The following is an 18,114-nucleotide window of genomic DNA, read 5'->3' on the forward strand; positions in this document are numbered from 1 at the left end:
CCCGCCCACTCTTCGGACTCTCATCCAATTACACCGTGGATCCTAGGATCTGCTGAAGCGGGAAGGCACCAATGAAGCCGTCGGCCGCATCGGCGGGGGCGGAGCTAAACTGCCAGCCAGCCACACCCCTCTCTGTGACTCTACCTTTGGGCTCCTCGTGTTTTAAAGGGATGGTGTCCCCACGGGATCAAATTTCAGCGTCACAGCTGGGGACTGGCTTCGCGGTCCCTGATGGGAGAGCATGAGCAGGTGGTATGTAGTAGGTGGGGGTGGAAGGGGGTCGGAAGCCTGGCGGGCGCAGGATTCAAGGCCCCGGGGACGGGGCCCAGGCAAATGACCCCGCCCCCTTCCTCCGAGAATTCTATCGGGAGTGACTGAAGGAGAGACAGGTGATGTTGGAGGCGGGTTGGGGCGGGGATCGACCTGGTGTCCTGCCTGCAATTGTCACTCAGAAATGCATCCTGCCTTTTCCTCTCCCAAGTCTCCCAGGGCTCCTATGATTCCAAAGTACTAAGTCCTCCGTGTAATTTTCAAAGACAAACACTGAGTTCCCTTTATTGTATATCAGGCAATGGTATGGATTAATTTACTTAATCACAACAACCCAGTAAAGTAGGTAGTATGATATCCCATTTTTATAGTTGGGGACACTGAGGCTTGAAGAGGGTTCATAATTATCCCAACATCACACAGCTGGGAAGGGGACAAAACTAGGATTTGAACATCGGCCATCCAACTGGAGGGTCTCCTTGCTTAATCATCATGCTGTACTGCCCCTGGCAGTGAGGACCTCCCTGAGGCAGTAACTTTTGAAGGGGTAGCTTAGAACATTTCAGGAAGAATAATAACTCTTGCAAGTTATTATGGTGGGTGTGAAGACCCAGTGAGGGCTTAGGGTGGTGTGTGAAGACCCAGTGAGGGCTTATGGTGGTGCCCAGCACTCAGCAAAATGTTCAGAAAATATGAGTTTTAAAAGGGATTAAGGAAGATTTTACAGAGGCGATACTGAGTAAGGTTTTGAAGGGTATATAGGAGTCTTCTAGGAGGACTGGGCTAGGGGAAGGATACCAGAGGGCCCAGAAAGGACAAAAGAAGAGAAAGCCCTATATTGTGGCCTTTCTGGCTGAGTGTGATCCATGGCAAGATGCCCTTCACCTGGAAGTTTTTCCAGGCACACCTGTCCCAGGTTTCTCAAGCTGTGCCAGCCCTCACTACACTGGAAGGGCAGGGGGTATGTATGTGAGACCCAGAAATGAGCCCTTTCTTGTTCCCAGCCTTATCTAGTGCAGGCCTGGGCCCCAGTTTAGCTAACATTTGTTAAATGGATATGCTGTGCCTCTCCTCACATTCTACGGCTCTCATTTACTGGGGAGCCAGTTCCCAACTCCTCTGCTTGGCTTGCCCTAACTTGTTTGAGCTGTCCTGCCAACCTCCTGCTGCTTCCTCCTGGACCTCTGCCTCCAGCGACCCTGACTTTATCAGCACAGAGCACCTGATTCCAGACCTCCAAGCCTTTAAAATATATATATATATATTTACTTAACTGGACCGGATCTTAGTTGCATCATTTGGGATCTTTAGTTGTGGGCTTGTGGGATCTAGTTTTCTGACCAGGGATCAAATCCAGGCCCCCTGACCAGAAACTGAACCTGGACTCCCTGCACTGGGAGCATAGACAGACCTCTAAGCTTTGGCACATGCTGTTTCCTGCCAGGGATGTCCTTCCTTTAGGGCCAGTGTTAAGATCTTTTTTTTCCCCTTCTTTTAGGCTTGTCTCAGTTCCTTCTGTGGGAACTTCTGGGTTCTTCTCACTGTCCAGTCCAACCCCTGGGGCTAGGATCATCTTTCACCCAGCTTTGGCTTCTGCCATAACTAAGAAGCCTGTGTTGAGGGCTGTGGCCACTCTGGGGTGTCAGGGAGGGCCTGGGGCTGTCAGGACCCAGGAGCTGGTCTCAATGCAGCCCTCTGTCCCCCCTACTCAAAGCAATCCTCTTCTGGCTGGCCTACCCCTGGATCCTGAGTACTCCGTGCCTTGCTACCGCTCACTTCCCTCATCCTCCAACGTGTGTTCGCCTGCTCACAAGAAGTGTGACAAGTGCTGTGGTTCATGTTCGTCTGCTCACAAGAAGTGTGACAAGTGCTGTGGTTCATGCTCGCCTGCTCACAAGAAGTGTGACAAGTGCTGTGGTTCGTTGAGGGACTAGCCTGGGGCTGGAGGGCTGGCGTGATGTGGGCTGGCTCTCAGGAGACTTTCACCACCCATCCCTCTTCCCAGGCACTTCCTCAGAAAAGACCTTGGGATATACATTTCACTGGTCCAAGGACCCAGAGCCAGAGACCCCACAGCCGAGTGCACCTGAAAACACAGTGACAACTGAAGCCTGGAGGCCAGGGAGAGACTCAGGGTGTCAGTCACATGGGTCTCCTTCCACCCCTTGCTCAGACTCACAGGAGCCGTGTAATGGCCAGGATCTTCCCAAGAGGCATAACAGCAACACTAAGGTCTACCCCACCTGGGAAACCCCTTCCTGCCACACCTCAGTCTGCTGCTGCAGGGCTTCGGGTGGGGGCTGTGGGGCAAAGAGTTCTTGAGAACCCTCACGCCTTATGTCTTCAGCACCCAGAACAGCGCCCAGTGCTCAGCCAGGCCTGCTCTAAAAATGTCTTGAATGAATGGAATGGATGCCCCATTGTGTGTCTTGTTAAAGTGAAAGTGTTAGTTGCACAGTCCTGTCTGACTGTTTGTTACCCCATGGACTGTAGCCCACCAGGCTCCTGTGTCCATGGGATTCTCCAGGCAAGAATACTGGAGTGAGTTAGCATTGCATTCTCCAGGGGATCTTCCCGACCCAGGGATTGAACCCAGGTTTCCTACACTGCAGGCAGATTCTTGATCATCTGAGCACTGGGGAAGCCCATTATGTGTCTTAATGAGGTTCTGTCTGTGATTGACACTGGGTGTGACTGCCTGTGTGTCTGTGACTGTGGTTGTATGTCTGAGATGGGCATGAGCATGTGCCCTGGGTCTTATGACTTAGCATGCATCTCTATGTCTGAGGTTGTGTGTCTACGGTTGTGTTTCGATGACCGTGTGTGGTTGTGCATCAGGGGTTGCTGGTGCTCCTTGCAGACGTTGTTGATGCCGTTTGCCCCTAAAGAAGAGGGCCATTACCTGAGTCCAAGCCGGAGTGAGGGCTCTGAAGCTGTGTGTTCTCAGGGGCAGCCTCCGTGCCTGCCACACAGATGCACTTCTGAGCGTGTTCAGGCTGGGGCAGAGGTGAGGTGGGGTTGGGGGTGCATGCATATGCCTGGAGGCAGCTTCGCCTGCCCTCGGGGTTCTAGGACACCCCGAACTCAGCAGGCCCAAATCATGTCTAACCCCCACACCCTGGGTTAGGGTGAGCAAGGATGCAGCCCAGCGGTAAATTTCTACTGCCCTCATGTCCCCCTTCTCTAGAAGCCCTTGGAGACCAGCTGTTCCAAAACCAAAGGTAAGAACCTTCCACCCAACAAGACTATGGGTAGAAGACCCTCCAGTTCCTACCTCCACCTTCTGCTCCTTCCTCAGTGGACCTGTACCATTGCTTTCCATTCATCCCTGTCCTGTCATCAGCTGACTCTTGCCCCTGACCTTGCCCTTCATCCTGTCTCTGACCTTGACCCCTATCTTTCTTCTACCTCTGCCTCAGCCTACCCCAGCTCCTTACCTTGTCCCCTGCCTCACCCCCCCAACCCTGAACCTCTACTGACCTCTGCCCTGCCCCCACCCACACCCTTCCCAGCCTTGGCTGACACTCACCTCTGCTCACAGTTAAGTCCACCACGATGATTCCCGACTGCCAGAAGCTTTTGAGATGTGAACTGGAGTCACTCAGGTGTCAGTTACAGGCCCAGACCAAGGTGAGCCAGGTCGGCCCCACCCCCAGCAATTGTCTCCATCCCCTCCCACTTCACCCCTGCTCCCACCCCTAGGCCTGACCTCTTGGCCCAGGCTTTCGAGTTCCTAAACCACTCAGTGACCCTGTTGGAGAAGGAAAGCTGCCTGCAGCAAATCAAGATCCAACAACTGGAAGGTGAGAACTGGCCAAGGGTCGAGGTAAGGCTGGAGGCTGGCCCTGTCAAGGTCAGCCAGGTCAGGCCAGGGTGGGAAAAATTGGATGAGTTTGGGTTTCAGGCCAGGGTCTGGTGAGGGTCAGGGCAAGTTGTGTTCAAAGCTAGGCTCAGGGCTGTGGGTGGGGCTCAGGCACGTTCCCACCATCTCTGTAGAGGTGCTGGGCCCCACGAGCCACCAGGGAGACAAGGAGGGGCACAAGTGGGATGTGGTGGAGGGACGGCAGGAGCTGTATGAGGCCCTGGCTCAAGGCCTGCAGGGGCTGCAGAAGAGCCTGCATGACAACGAGGAGGTGCAGCGGGCCCGCACCACCCGCTGCCTGCAGTTGCTGGCCCAGGAGATCCGGGACAGGTGGGTGTTGCCAGGAGGGTTGCATGGAGGTTGTTTCAGGAAAGAAGGGAGGCCAGGGAGAAGGGGCCACAGGTGGGATGGGGGAAATGAGTAAGGGAGTCTGGGGGGCCATGGAAAGCTTGGGGGACAAGAGGAGGGGGTGGAGGAGGCAGGAGGCAGTGGGGCTGTGTGGGAAACTGGGAGGCCAGAGGAAGGGGAGACAGGGATGGGAAAGGAGCTCAGGGGACCAGAAAGCTGGCAGGGGTGAGATGGGAAACTGGAGGGGAGAGGTGGTGGAGAGGGGCAGAGTCAGGGTATGGGAGGTCAAGGGCGCCAGAAGATGGGGAACTGGAAGCCAGGAAATGGGGGTCTGAGGGAATAGGAGGCTGAAGGTCAGAAGGGGTGGACAGGGTCGGGGTAGGAACAGGTAGGAGGTGGGGGAATAGTAGTAGAAGGGGAAAGGTGGGTAGGCAGGTGGGGGGAGGGGACAAGCCTCTGGTGGATGGTAGTTGAAGATAGAAACATGGAAGGTGGCAGTGGCTTGGGGGAGGCAGGTGGGCAAATGGGAAGCCAGGAGGCCAGGATATGGGAGGCCAGAGGCTGCCCTGTCTCCTCAGCAAGAAGTTCCTATGGGAGGAGCTGGAGCTGGTACGAGAGGAGGTGACCTTCATTTATCAGAAGCTCCGTGAGTGCCCGAAGCCCATGGGCGGGAGGGCAGGGTGGAGGTCCTTCTACAGATTCAGCCCCCTTAAGTCCCCTCCCCCTACAGAGGCACAGGAACAGGAGATCACAGAGAACCTGGTGAACATCCAGAAGATTCAGAAGACACAGGTGAAGTGCCGCAAGGTGAGCAGAGCAGGGTGGGTTGGGAGGGGAACCTTGTGTGAGTTGGGGTATGGGGATCTCTGCTGGCCTCTACCATCATACTGCAGCCAGAAGGCCTGGGTTCAAATCTCAGTTTTGCTACTTACTGCTATGTGATTGTGATCAAGTCTCTTCTCCTTGAGCTTCAGTTTCTTCATCTGTATAATGGATGTAACAACATAGCCCTGCCTGACTGAGTAGCTGCATTAACTGAGTGATAAGCTCTTTAAAGGCACCTTGGTATGCAATAAATGCTATATCACACCTTTCACCATTATTATTATTATTATTGTTTCCCCATCCCTTCCTGACCTCAGGTCCTGACCAAGATGAAGCAGCAAGGGTACGAGACAGCCAACTGGCTAGAGACTGAGGAGTTGCCGCCAGGATACAGTGGTTCCTGGAGGGATAACCTCCAAAAGGAGCTGGGTGACATATGGTGATGAGCTCCCCCTGTAACCTCTGACCCCGACCTTCATCTGCCCTGCCCTCTCCTCCCAATCAGATCGAGCAGTGACCACTAGAACCTGGAACCCACCTGAGTCCAGGTCTCCCTCTCCCCCTGGGACTCGTCCCCACGCCTCCCGCACCACAGTCCCCCTGCCCCAGCCCTGAGCAGTCCAGAGTCCCCTGGAGGGCCCACAGATCACCATCTCCCCACAGGTCCGCTGTGCATGTGCTGCAGAACTCCTTTGATGGCCTCGCCATATCCTCAGGGGGCCGCCCCAGGGCCGCAAACCTCAGGGGTGAGGGGGGCTAAGCAGCACTCCAGGGTTGGGGGGAGATCATTCTCTAGCTTCACACATGGAGGTCATGTCAGAAGCCATCTTTGGGGGTCACATCTGTTGGGTCTCCCCCCCTGCAGATATTTATTTATTTTTGGTTATGTTGGGTCTTCATGGCTATGCGCGGGCTTTCTCAAGTTGTGGCAAGCAGGGGCTACTCTCTTGTTGCTGTGCATGGGCTTCTTATTGAGGTGGTTTCTCTTGTTGCGGAGCATGAGCTCTAGGTCCCATGGGCTCAGTAGATGGAGCTTGGGCACTCCAGAGCACAGGATCAGCAGATGTGGTGCATGGGCTTAGTTGCCCCATGGCGTGTGGGATCTTCCCAAGCCAGGGATGGAACCTGTGTGCCCTGCACTGGCAGGCAGGTTCTGTATCACTGGACCTCCAGGGAAGCCCTCTGTTGGGTCTTATTCTGTGGTCACATTAAATAATGTTCTGGGGTGACATTAGAGAGTCCCTGGAGGTTTCATCCAAGGGTCATTCAGGGTCACTGATCTTTTTTAAGGGTCAGTGGAATAAAATTTGGGACTTCCCAACTGGCACTAGTGGTAAAGAACCTGCCTGCCAATGCAGGAGACATAAGAGACATGGGTTGGGTCCTTGGGTCGGGAAGGTCCGCTGGAGGAGGGCATGGCAACCCACTCCAGTATTCTTGCCTGGAGAATTCCAAGGGCAGAGGAGCCTGGCAAGCTACCGTCCAGGGGTTGCACAGAGCCGGGCATGACTGAAGCAATTTAGCACACACACACACACACAAATGGGGTAAAATTCAAGGGTCATCGATTGAGATCATAGTTTGGAGTCATGTTGGGTCACATTCAAGGGACATGCAAGGATCACATTATATCAAGGGTACTGGGCTCATATTCACAGACCACTGAAGGGTTACATTCAGGTTTCATGATAGAATCGCACGTGTCCCACCTGCAGGCTATAAGGGACACAGATGCCTGAGCCCTCCTCTCCCCTGCTGGGACTCGGACTCAGACACGGACCAGGGCCCTCCCCAGCTACTGCTCAGCAAAAGCCGCAGCTCCTTCCCACCTGGTGCGGATCCTCCCCTCCCCCAACCCACCTTTCCCTTCCCCTTCTGGCTTGTCCTGGGGTCCCAGAATCTGGGCACCACCCCCAACTCCCAACCTGGATATCTGCTCCCTGACCTCCACGCCTGGGGTCCCCTGGACCAAGCCAGGTTCTGACCCACCCTCTCTCTCCGCAGCCTGAGCAGCCGGGACTGCTCTCCCTTGAAGACTCCTCCAGAAAGAAAATAAACTAGCTGAGACCCTCATCTGCCTGTGAACTGTTGCTCCAGCTTCTTCCTAGGCCTGCAAGTGACCCCTTCAGTTCACTGCCCAGTCTTGGGCAAGATGTGGAGACCAAGGGGCTGAACAGGTCTAGAGTCAGGGGGCGGTGTGACACTGTATTTAGTATATGACAAGGTCAGAGGTCAGTCTGTCCAGTTATTGAGTGACCAAACAGTCTCTTCCCCACTAGCCACCAGTCTTCCTTTCTGAGATGCCCTGGCGATCCTGCCTGCTGTCCCTACTGCCAAATGGGGAAACTGAGGCTCAGAGAGGGAGGGTCTCGTTATCCCACCCTCTTCCTCTCAGCACCCACCACGGTCCTCCCTCTTAACCTCATCTTCGTTCCCTCATGGCTCGCCCCCAAAAGCAAGTGGGGCCCCGCCCCGATCACGCTAATAAGACATCGCGAGGCCCCGCCTCACGGGTTATGCAAATGATGTCCCTGAGGCCCCGCCCCTCCCTCCGGCGCGGAGACTGCGCGGCGCGGCCGGGCTGGCCGACCGCGTCTCCATCTCCGCGTTCGCCTGCTGGCTGGCGGTTGGTTTGTCTGTCCGTCCCGCCGCGACGGGGCCGTCTAGGTGGAGCCAGGGCTCAGGAGGCGGTAGTGTCGACCCGGTGAGGGGGAGGGCCTCGGGGCGCCGCCTGTACCTCTTCTCGCCGGCTTCCGACCCTCGACCCTCGTTGTGTGTGTCTGGCCAGGGTTCGGTTCGTGTGGGTCGGGTCCCCTGCGGGTCCAGCGCGGGGAGGGGGAGGGGAGGCTGCGAGCTGAGGCTTGGGGACCCAGCTAGGGGAGGGATGGATGGGGACAGTTCCCCGGTGAGGCTGACGGTGACTGGGTGGTTGTCGTTATGTGTCAGTGTGTGTGTGTGGCATCAGGGGTGTCCGTGTGGTGGCTGTGTGACTGTGTCTCCCCTGGCTGTCTTTGTGTGATTGTCACCGTGGGTATCACTCTGATGGTGACCGTGTGGTGGTCGTGTTGCTGTGGCCGCCTTTGAGTGGCCCTGTGACTGCTCTCACAATGATTGTGTGGCTGTCTCGGTGTCTGTGTGGTTGTATGCATGTGATTGTCATTGTGTGGCTGCTGTGTGTTTTTTCTGATGGTGTGTGGGGGTCCATTGTTATGTGACTGATCCTGTGCCTTTCTTATGTGTCTGTGTGCAAGGCTATGCCGTGGTCCCCGTATGTGCCCTTGTGTGGCCATGTGGATGTGGTTGTGGATGGCAGGGCTCTTCCGTGACAAGGTGGACCCGAGACTTAATATGTGTCATTCTGCGCCTTGTAATTGGGGGCGTGACGCTGTGACCAGTTCTGTGACACCCCCCCTCCACTGTGTGTGGTGACTTTTTTTTTTGATGTGACTCTTAAGTGTATTGGTAGCCTTGAGTCTCTGTCCCTGATGGGGGTGGAGTAGGGCTGTATGTGGGGCCATAAGGTGTGTGAAGGACCTCCTGTTGTGTCCCAGTGACTGTGTGTGTTGGGGGCAGGGGATTTGTTTGATCTGCGTGGGTGTCTGTGACAGGCTGTGTGCACACCGTGCTGTGTGAGTGTGCAGTTGTGTGTAGTGGGTGTTGGGCACCTGTCTGAATGAGCGAGCCCATCTTGTTCATCACAAGGCTGACACCCAGTGCATTGCCTGGAATCCAGCAGGCCCTTCATCCTTGTTGGTGGGATAAACGAATACTGTTCGATTGGATATGTGTGTGTGTGTGTGTTGGGGAGGGTGGTTGGGATGGAAGCTCTGGCTGAGTTGTGTATTCTGGGAGGGGTGCTGATGTGTGCCTGTGTCTCTGTGAGAGTGAGGGGGCCGTGGCTGGGTAGGCACCTTGGGCATCTGGGCTCTCTGGTGTGACCCTCATCCCACATGTAACGTTGCAGAGCAAGCGACGTGGATGGGGCACTGGACCCAGAGTGCTTACCCCTGCCTGTCTGGGCCTCAGTTTCCTCATCTGGGCAATGGGGGTGACCATCCCCGCCCTGCTGGCTGCCAGGAGCGGCTGTGAGTCTGTGGGCGTGGCAGCAGCCTGCGGGAAGCCATAGGGCCCATTCACAGGTGAGGTCTGGCTGGGAGAATGGGTCAAGCAGGTGTGACTGTGTAGGCCTCTCAGCGCTGGGGACTGACTGAGGTTAGACTGGGGAGCGGGGGAGGGTGAGCTGGTTGAGGGGGAGATAGCCCTCTCTCATAATACAGGGAGGCAGACGGGCTGGGAGGAGGGGAAAGGAAGGAAAGAGGGAGAGGCAGCTGGGAGAGAGGGAGGGCCTGGCCATCAGCCCAAACCAGTCAGGCACAGCCCATGGGGACAGGAGAGGGAGGCCCCTGTGGGCTCTGGGGGAAGTGGTATGGGGGGGAGGGGCCTGGTGGAGGTGGGTAACAGGGAGCATAGGGCTTCCTGTAAAGCACGTAGGGGAAGAATATGGGGTCTCCTAAAAAACTAGTGGGGGTGAGGAATCTTATTTGTAGAAGAGGGGTTCCCTTTAAGCAGGATAACTCTGCTGAAGGCCAAGGGGAGGGTTCCCACATGCTAAGGGAGACAGGTCCCCCTACAAGGTATGGGGTCAGAATCTCCTGTGCAGGCTCTGGGGGACCACTATAGAATCGCTGGGCACCCCAGCAGAGGCTGAGCTGACCAGGTTGTATCGGTGGAGGCACGTGCCTCTAATAAGCTGGGATGGGGGAAAGACCTTGGTATGTGGAGGCGTGGCCAGAAGGCTCAAGGGGGGCGGGGCCGGGGCTCCTTGGCTGTAGTTGGAAGAGCCAGGCTTAGGGGGTGGGGCCAGGTGTAATTGGAGGGGCCAGGGATGGGGGCCAGGGTGTGGCCAGAAGACTCCAAGAACAGATGACCTGAGGCTCTCTCTAAACCCCGCCCCTGGCGGTCCCATTCCCTCTGCATCTCCACAGGCCCAGCCATCACCATGGCGGGAGGGAGACCTCAGCTGAAGAGGAGTTTTTCCATCATCCCCTGCTTTGTCTTCGTGGAGGTGAGGAGCGCAGTTCCTCCCTGGCCCAGACCCTCAAGAGGGAAGGAGGCACCTTCTGAAGTGGCACTCCCTGGGGTTCCAACCGACCTCTGCCCATCCTTACTGTGGAACTCTGGGCACCTCACATGCCTTCCCAAGCCTCAGTTTCCTCATTTGCAAATGGGCACAGTTGGCATCCCTCCCTCTCTCTTAGGGCTGTTATGAAAGTAAAATGGATTAATTCTAGAAAAAGGTTTAGTATGACGCCACAGTAAGAGTTACACCTGTTGTGGCTGCTCGTGTTGGGTTGGTGCAAAAAATTTGTTATGGAGAAACGCAAATGACTTTTTTTGGCCAACCCAAAATTTCTACCAGTGGTTTTCTTTTTCTGTTGCTCTGTCCCTCCACCACACTCACTTTTTGAGCCCTGGCCCTGTTCTCTCTCCCTCTTCCCAGTCCGTTCTCTCTCTGTATCTCTCTTCCTTGTCTCTTTCTCCATCTCTGTGTCTCTGTCTCCATGGCTCTGACTCAGACCTGACCCTTTCTTTCCTCTCTCTTCTCTGTCCATCTCTCTCCCCACCCTGACTGGACGGCAGTCGGTACTGCTGGGCATCGTGGTCCTGCTTGCCTACCGCCTGGAGTTCACAGACACGTTCCCTGTGCACACCCAGGGCTTCTTCTGCTATGATAGTACCTATGCCAAGCCCTACCCAGGGCCTGAGGCTACCAGCAGAGCACCCCCAGCCCTCATCTACGCCCTGGTCACTGCTGGGCCCACCCTCACGGTGAGACTGGTGGTAACCTGGCTCAGACTATGGGAAGGGCGTTCCAGGAGGCAGGAGGGCCATGGGATGGTGGGTGGTGGACTGGGTTTGAAGGCCAAGAAGACCACACCTTGGTCTTGCCCACAGATCCTGCTTGGGGAGCTGGCGCGTGCCTTTTTCCCTGCACCACCCTCAGCCGTCCCCATCATTGGGGAGAGCACCATCGTGTCCGGGGCCTGCTGCCGCTTCAGCCCCCCACTGCGGAGGCTGGTCCGCTTCCTGGGTGAGTGACTTGGTCAGGAGTCAGCTGTGCAAAATGGAGATGGGCCAGGCTCAGCCATAATAAGAATTCCAGGGGGAAAAGGGCCCTAGAATGTCCATGATGGTGACTTCATGGAGCAAGAGGAATTTGGGCTGAGGGCAGGCCTAGTGGAGGTTCTAGAGATATGGGTGTGCCCTAAGCCAACCATGATGGCAACTCTAAGAGGAGGGCCCCAAATTACCACAAGAAGAATATCAGGCAGAAAAAGCACAGGAGGTCCTCGGGGCAGTGGGGTGAGATCCCTGGCAGTGCTCTAAATATGGTCTCAGCTGCAGTTGGTGGCCTTGGGGTAGCAAGGCAGAGCTCACCCTACATGGTGGTCCCTGGGGCAGAGGGCTGAAGATCCTCCAGCAGAAAAATGAGCAGCTCAGTAATAGCAAGAACAGAGGCAGGCAGAGGAGGCTCAGAGTGACTTCCCAAGGGAACATGGCCCAACTGTTACGGAATATGGTGCTAGGGGGAGTCCGCGGTGTGCTTTCATGTCAGTCACAGGAAGATACAGGGACCCAGATGGGCCTTAAGGAGGCTCACAGGAGAACAGCTGCTGGGCCCTGGCATGAACCCCTTCTCTCATCCTACTCCAGGGGTCTACTCTTTTGGCCTCTTCACCACGACCATCTTCGCTAACGCGGGGCAGGTGGTGACTGGCAATCCCACGCCTCACTTCCTGTCTGTGTGCCGCCCCAACTACACGGCCCTGGGCTGCCCGCCACCCTCACCGGACCGGCCAGGGCCCGACCGTTTCGTCACTGACCAGGGTGCCTGCGCCGGCAGCCCCAGCCTGGTGGCTGCTGCACGCCGCGCCTTCCCCTGCAAGGACGCTGCCCTTTGCGCGTATGCCGTCACCTACACAGCGGTAGGAGCCCCGAAATGGAGGCAAGGCAGTTGGGGACGGCCAGCGGTCAGAAGACCCCGTGGGCTGGGGCCTCCAATCCCTCCCAGAGTGAGGCCACGCCCTGTGTCACTGTGGCTCCGCCCTCAGGGCGGGGGCTCTGGCTCCACCCCTTGGAGTCTGGACACGCCCCCATCTTGAGTCAAGAGCCGTCCCTTGGTGTTTGACCACGCCTCCAGACCCGCTAAGCCGGCATCCAAAGGAGGCTATTTATTGTCTCAGGTCTATAGGCTCTGTCCAGTGAAGCCTAGCCAACTCCCTACAATGTCACAGGTCCTGGTTATTGGCTGGGTGACTAGGTAGTGGGCTTTCAACTTTGTCCCCTGGAGCCCTTGTCCCCCACTTTGACATCACCTTTTATTGGTCTGGCCATACTCGAGAGTCAATTTCGCTGAAACTTCCTGGTTCTCGTCCCCTGCTTTTCCCTGGTCACTCCCCCTGTTGCTCTGACTCCTTTTTCTGGCGTTGGGGACTATGCTTCTAACCCTGTCAGTGGTCCCCAGGTGTTTGGGGACTCCACCTCTTGGAGCTCCTGACAGCACTTGTCGTTTGGGCCTGACTCCATCCTCTGACTTTTAGGCTATACCCTCAGCCAGCAAGTATCTTTCACCATCTGTGATTGGTCTGCCAGAGACCTGGGGCCCCAGACCCTATTTTCTGCTCATTGGTGCTCAGGCTACACCCTCTTCCCTGCAAAGGCCCACTGGGGGTCCATGACTCCATCTCCTGAACTCCAGTCCCCCTGGCTGTGTTCCTTGGAGCCCCTAGCCAGTGCCTCCAGCCCCAGCGCAGCTTCTCAGGGTTCAGACCTCACCCCCTTCCCTGAATGTAATGTCCAGTTGAGTTTGGGAACTGCTGCCGCCGTGTGACCTCTGACCTGTCCGGCTCCCGCAGATGTACGTGACACTCGTGTTCCGCGTGAAGGGCTCCCGCCTGGTCAAACCCTCACTCTGCCTGGCCCTGCTGTGCCCTGCTTTCCTGGTGGGCGTGGTCCGCGTGGCGGAGTACCGCAACCATTGGTCGGACGTGCTGGCTGGCTTCCTGACAGGGGCAGCGATTGCCACCTTTCTGGTGAGCCCCTTGCCTTCCATCCCTGACCCGAAGCAGGACTGCGTGATGATGAAGGGTGTGGGCTCTGTGTGACCTTGGGCAAGTCCCTTAGCCTTACCTAGCTGGGACATTCTCATCTGTGAAATGGGATAACAGGTTTGGGACCTGGGTAAGGCAGGTGAGGCACTCCCTTGAGTACACCAGCTAAGGGGTATGCCAGAACACTCAAGAAAAAGGGAAACGTTATAAATAATAATATAAAATAATATTAATCATGATAAATTTTATTTTATTTATTAAAAATAAGTTTTTTGGAGGCACATGGCATGCAAGATCTTAGTTCCCTGACCAGGGATTGAGCCTGTGTTCCCCGCAGTGGAAACAGAGAATCTTAACTACTGGGCCACCAAGGAAGCCCCAAGATAAATAATATTCTAACGAAATATTCTTCCAAATCAGGATTAATGCAAAAACCCATGTTGTCCAAAATACCGAAGGTTTAAATAAGGACAGGATTAGATCCTGTTGTTACACAACTCAGTGTCACTTGCCTCCCCGTGTGGAATAAGTAATAAGGGTACCTGTCTCTTAGTAAAGTGGAAACAACGGTGTTTGCCACATTGTAGGCACCATAAAAGTGTTAGCTGTTCTTGAAAACCTAAGCCTCAGTTTCCTTCTCCGACAAATGGGAATAGTAGTCTGCCTTATTGGCTTCAGGCCTCAACACACCCCCTTCCCTCTGGCAACAGGTCACCTGTGTCGTGCACAACTTCCAGAGCCGGCCAGCCTCTGGCCGAAGGCTCTCCCCTTGGGAGGACCTGAGCCGAACCCCCACCGTGGACAGCCCCCTCGAAAAGTTAAGTGTGGCCCAGGTAAGGGGGGCCGGGGGCTGCTCCCGGCTGGAGAGGGTGGTGGGTGGAGGGGGACCAAGGAGGGAGGAAGTCGGGCAGGCGGTGGGGGGGTCTCAGGGCCATGGAGGGGTAGAGGGATCACTTGCCTCTGTGGACCTGGGTCTTGGGGGAGCTGTCCCACAGAATGGAAGGGTGTGTCCCCCCTTCCTCTCAAGGAGACATGATTAATCCTGAAAACTTGTTACCTGTTCCACTGGGCTCTGTGCACTTTGAGCCCCTTGTGGCTGTGGCCAGCAGTGCCCAGGGGGCCACTAGCCCCTCCCCTCTGCCTCTTTGTCTCAGGAACCCGAGGGCTGCAGGCCGCATTCGACACCGGCACGGCTCACCCCATCCAGTGAGTATCAAGGGGGTGGGAGGATAAATGGGGGGACTTCCAGATGGCTGTCACAGCCACAAAGGTGTCACTGTGCTCTTGGGGCCCCTCCCAAGCTTTCTAATCCCTTGACTTCTGATTCCTGATCCCTAGAGCCGCAGAACTGCGCCCGCCGTGGCCACCTGATCCCCAACTGCGTGTCCTCCAGGGCTCCAGCCATGTGTTCATCGCCCCGTGTGCCCCGCCCTCGATTGAGGTCTGAGCCGACGCCCCTGCCTCTGCCCCTGCCCCTGCCGGCACCAACCCCCAGCCAGGGCCCCTCACCCTCTTCGCCTGGGCCTGGGGGGCCGGGCGGGGGTGGTGGTCGTGGCCGGAAGCTGCTGCTGCCCACACCCCTGCTGCGGGACCTATACACCCTTAGCGGACTCTATCCCTCCCCCTTCCACCGGGACAACTTCAGCCCTTACCTGTTTGCCAGCCGCGACCACCTGCTGTGAGGCCTGACACCCACCCAGAATCTGCCCAGTCCCCATTTCTTCCCTGCCACGCAGGTGTGTGTGCGTGTGCTGTGTGAGTGCCAAAGCCCTTGTCCCCAGGCCAGCCAGGCCCAGACATCAGAGGATGGCTGTAAGGACATCGAGGGGACCCCCTGTCTCTTGCCCTCTGGGACATCCAAGTGGGCCTAATTGGGAGGTGGGTCCTTGCCTCCTAGGATTGCCCTTTTAAGGGCCAAAGCCTGATCCCATTGGCCATTGCCCAGCCAATGGGAGCTTCCCAGTACTCAGAATTCTAGCCAAAAGGAGTTTACTCCAGCCAATAGGAGAATCCCCGTCGTTTCTTAGACACCTCAGGCAAGAGGGCAACTCTAGCCAAGTGTTCAGCCTCTGAACAACAAATAGGAGTCCTTGGTTCTTAGAATCTCAAGGTGGGTGGGTATGATTCCAGTCAATGGGGGACCGCCCATGTCGATGTGCAAAGGAGAGAGTGCTCTCTCCTCAGAATCAGAGTCCAGCTGGAGGGTGGGGGGCAGGCTCCCCCATGGCAGGGTCCTTGGGGTACCCCTTCCTCTCTCAGCCCATCCCCCTTGTGCAATCTCTCACCCAATCTCTCTTAACTCCCAACTTGTGCAGGGCTTGCCCCATTTCAGAGGTTTTGGGGTTCAGGGTGCTGCATTCCCCCTTGCCTGTGCCCAGATCACTTCAAACCCTTCTGTTATTTATTAGGGCTGTGGGAAGGGAGTTTTTTTTTTCCTTAGAACCACCCCTGTTCTTCACACTGCCCCCCCCCCATGCCTCAGCCTCATACAGATGTGCCATCATAGAGGCATGGGTGGAGCAAAGAGGGCTCCCCACCCCCGGCAGCCAAAGGCAGTGGGCAGGGGAGACACTGCCCCCGTTTCACACCCCCTCCTCATCTTTAATAAAGACCTGTTTGTAACAGAAGTTTGGCCACCTGCCTGCCTTCTCCAGGTGGCAGGGGTGAAGGACTTTGATGTTGGGTGTGGGTGTCAGTGAGGCTGGGTGTGAGTGTATAGTCACAGGGAGATAGTGGAGAGGCACCATGGGGCTGTAGGGTCCATGACTTGGCTTTAATCCAGGCTCAGCATTTCTTGGTTGTGTCACCTCAGGAAAGTTAATTGACCTCTCTGTGCTCTCGATTCTTCATCTGTCAAATGCAAACAGCCCTGCAAGCCACATGTAAGGCACACAAACATACTGTGAGGGGCCTCAAGTGACTGTCTTCCTCAGGTGGCTGGCCTGTTCTGACCATGGCCAGGGTACTGAGGGTACAGGGAATACGGTGAAGGGACCGCAGAGGTCCTGATAGAAGGGGATGCTGAGGGCAGTAGGAACCTTCACGCTGAATCCCCGACTACGTAGATTTGAGCAGGGGTTTTGATTATGAGGTTGTGCTGAGAACCAACCCCTGAGGGGCGCAGCAGAGATTGGGGAAGGTAGAAAGACAGGGAGCCACATACAGCAACCCCCCACAGAAACACACTGTGGCTTCAAGAGACTTCAGACAGGCCATTCAGGGCACGGAGTTATTTAAAAACCAGGGAAGGGAAGTCTGCTTTCCTTTCACATTTATTCATTCATCCATTTATTCAGTCAAAAAACATTGTGGAGCACACCCCACCCCAGCCCCATGTGTGCCAGGTGCTGTTTTGTTAGGCAAAGGGGCTGCAGTGCTAAGCAGAACAGACACAAAATCCTGCCTTCATGGAGCTCACATTCTAACACCAGAGAAAGAGTAAACAAGATAAATTAGCGACAAAACTACAATTCCCAATTTCAAGAAGGTCTGGAAACCAAAATTATCCTCATAACTCATTTGTGGCAAAACCTGACCTGAACTGACATAAGGTCATGATAGCTTTCATTTGTTTAACTTTATGTGAATATTCTTATGTTTCATTGCAGATATAGTGTTTGATTTAGAATGTTACCCCAGGTCCAACTAGGGGTGTTAATCAATACATTGTATTTACACCATAGTACCTTTTGAAAATCTGAAAAAAATCTAAATTTCAAACTGCAGGATCAAGAATTTGGGTCAGAAATTGGTATCGTTGATATGTTAGATATTGATAAGAAATAAACAGAAAACTCAAGCTAGAGAAGACAATGGGACAACTTTGGAATGAGGACATGGTTTGCAATTTAAAGAGAGTGTCCAGGGAAGCTATTTCTGAGGAGTTGGCACTGGAGATGTGGTGTGGAGGGAGGGAGGGACGAGAGCCCTGCAAATAACCGCAGTGTGGAGTGGGGGAGTGTTCCAGGCAGAGAGAACAGCAAGAATGAAGGCACTGAAGTGACAACGTCCCGGCTTTGTTCAGGGAACAGTGAGGAGACCTGAGCGGCTGGAGCAGATCAAGCGACGCGGAAATAGAAGGGAAAGGACGTGTGCTTGGAGGAGTGGGGTGTGGTTGATTCTGCATTGCAAGAAATGAGATGGACGCGTGAGACGGCTGAAGGCAGAGGAGGGATAGCATCATGTAGCCCCCTACTTCACCGCATGGAGTATCTACTTCCAGGGCTTGCCTTTCCCTGAGCCCCGTAGCACAGCTGCCTCCATGGGGCCCAGCAGAGAAGCAAAGTTTCAGCACAACGGACAGCATTCTACGAACAAACCAGTTGGCGCTGTCCATGGTTCTGATGTTAGGCCCTGGCTAAGAAAATGTCAGGTTGGGGCTGCCGGGCACAAAGAAGTGTCTGGACCCGCTAGGGAGGGTGGAGACTGCAGTCCTGGCCTTGCCCACTCCCATTGCAGGGTGGATAATCTCAGGTCGAAAATCCAGATAAAGATGTTCCTGCTTACTCAAAAGGCTTCTCCACATGACCCACTGCCTCTTATCCTCAACTTGACCAAAACTGAGCTCCTTTTTATAATGTAAGTCGGACCATGACCCTCCTGTGTTCAAACGCTCTCTGGGCTCTCCATGGCACCCGATCTAAAAGCCAAAGTTCTCCCAGTGCCTCCAGTCCTTTGCACTTTCAGGTGCCTCCCCCC

At 55.4% G+C, this 18,114-nt stretch overlaps 2 protein-coding genes across 10 annotated transcripts; both read left to right on the forward strand.

The window, feature by feature from the left end:
- On the forward strand, positions 10-7,378 carry CCDC159 (coiled-coil domain containing 159). Of its 5 annotated transcripts, none has more exons than XM_018051109.1 (14): positions 10-252; positions 1,985-2,187; positions 2,276-2,502; positions 3,131-3,277; positions 3,458-3,491; positions 3,812-3,900; positions 3,992-4,073; positions 4,267-4,462; positions 5,059-5,126; positions 5,211-5,287; positions 5,623-5,744; positions 5,969-6,051; positions 7,021-7,137; positions 7,310-7,378. In XM_018051109.1, the coding sequence occupies exons 1-14, from the start codon at positions 242-244 to the stop codon at positions 7,312-7,314; spliced, it is 1,461 nt and encodes a 486-aa protein (XP_017906598.1). In that variant the 5' UTR covers positions 10-241; the 3' UTR covers positions 7,315-7,378. The 5 variants fall into 5 exon arrangements, with proteins under 5 accessions (XP_017906598.1, XP_017906599.1, XP_017906600.1 ...); XM_018051110.1 differs by having other exon boundaries at positions 1,985-2,103; XM_018051111.1 differs by lacking the exon at positions 3,131-3,277.
- PLPPR2 (phospholipid phosphatase related 2) lies at positions 7,755-16,043 on the forward strand. 5 transcript variants are annotated; one of them, XM_018051119.1, is made up of 10 exons: positions 7,755-8,009; positions 9,270-9,444; positions 10,291-10,370; positions 10,946-11,134; positions 11,261-11,396; positions 12,020-12,291; positions 13,222-13,398; positions 14,127-14,233; positions 14,571-14,622; positions 14,755-16,043. In XM_018051119.1, exons 3-10 carry the CDS (start codon positions 10,305-10,307, stop codon positions 14,785-14,787), a joined length of 1,032 nt encoding a protein of 343 aa, XP_017906608.1. In that variant the 5' UTR covers positions 7,755-8,009; positions 9,270-9,444; positions 10,291-10,304; the 3' UTR covers positions 14,788-16,043. The 5 variants fall into 5 exon arrangements, with proteins under 5 accessions (XP_017906608.1, XP_017906604.1, XP_017906607.1 ...); XM_018051115.1 differs by having other exon boundaries at positions 7,756-8,009; positions 14,127-14,249; XM_018051117.1 differs by lacking the exon at positions 7,755-8,009 and adding an exon at positions 8,010-8,099 and having other exon boundaries at positions 14,127-14,249.

Source organism: Capra hircus, chromosome 7, assembly GCF_001704415.2.
Source record: "Capra hircus breed San Clemente chromosome 7, ASM170441v1, whole genome shotgun sequence".
Lineage (NCBI taxonomy): Eukaryota > Metazoa > Chordata > Mammalia > Artiodactyla > Bovidae > Capra > Capra hircus.

Excerpts from the sequence above, each read along its gene's own strand:
- PLPPR2 (XM_018051115.1), top strand. The coding sequence starts at position 10,305 with ATGGCGGGAGGGAGACCTCAGCTGAAGAGGAGTTTTTCCATCATCCCC. Across the intron at positions 11,135-11,260 it reads CTGCTGGGCCCACCCTCACG|ATCCTGCTTGGGGAGCTGGC; the intron begins GTGAGACTGGTG and ends TCTTGCCCACAG. Across the intron at positions 14,623-14,754 it reads GGCACGGCTCACCCCATCCA|AGCCGCAGAACTGCGCCCGC; the intron begins GTGAGTATCAAG and ends CCTGATCCCTAG.
- CCDC159 (XM_018051109.1), top strand. Across the intron at positions 5,127-5,210 it reads CTTCATTTATCAGAAGCTCC|AGGCACAGGAACAGGAGATC; the intron begins GTGAGTGCCCGA and ends CTCCCCCTACAG. Across the intron at positions 5,288-5,622 it reads CACAGGTGAAGTGCCGCAAG|GTCCTGACCAAGATGAAGCA; the intron begins GTGAGCAGAGCA and ends TCCTGACCTCAG.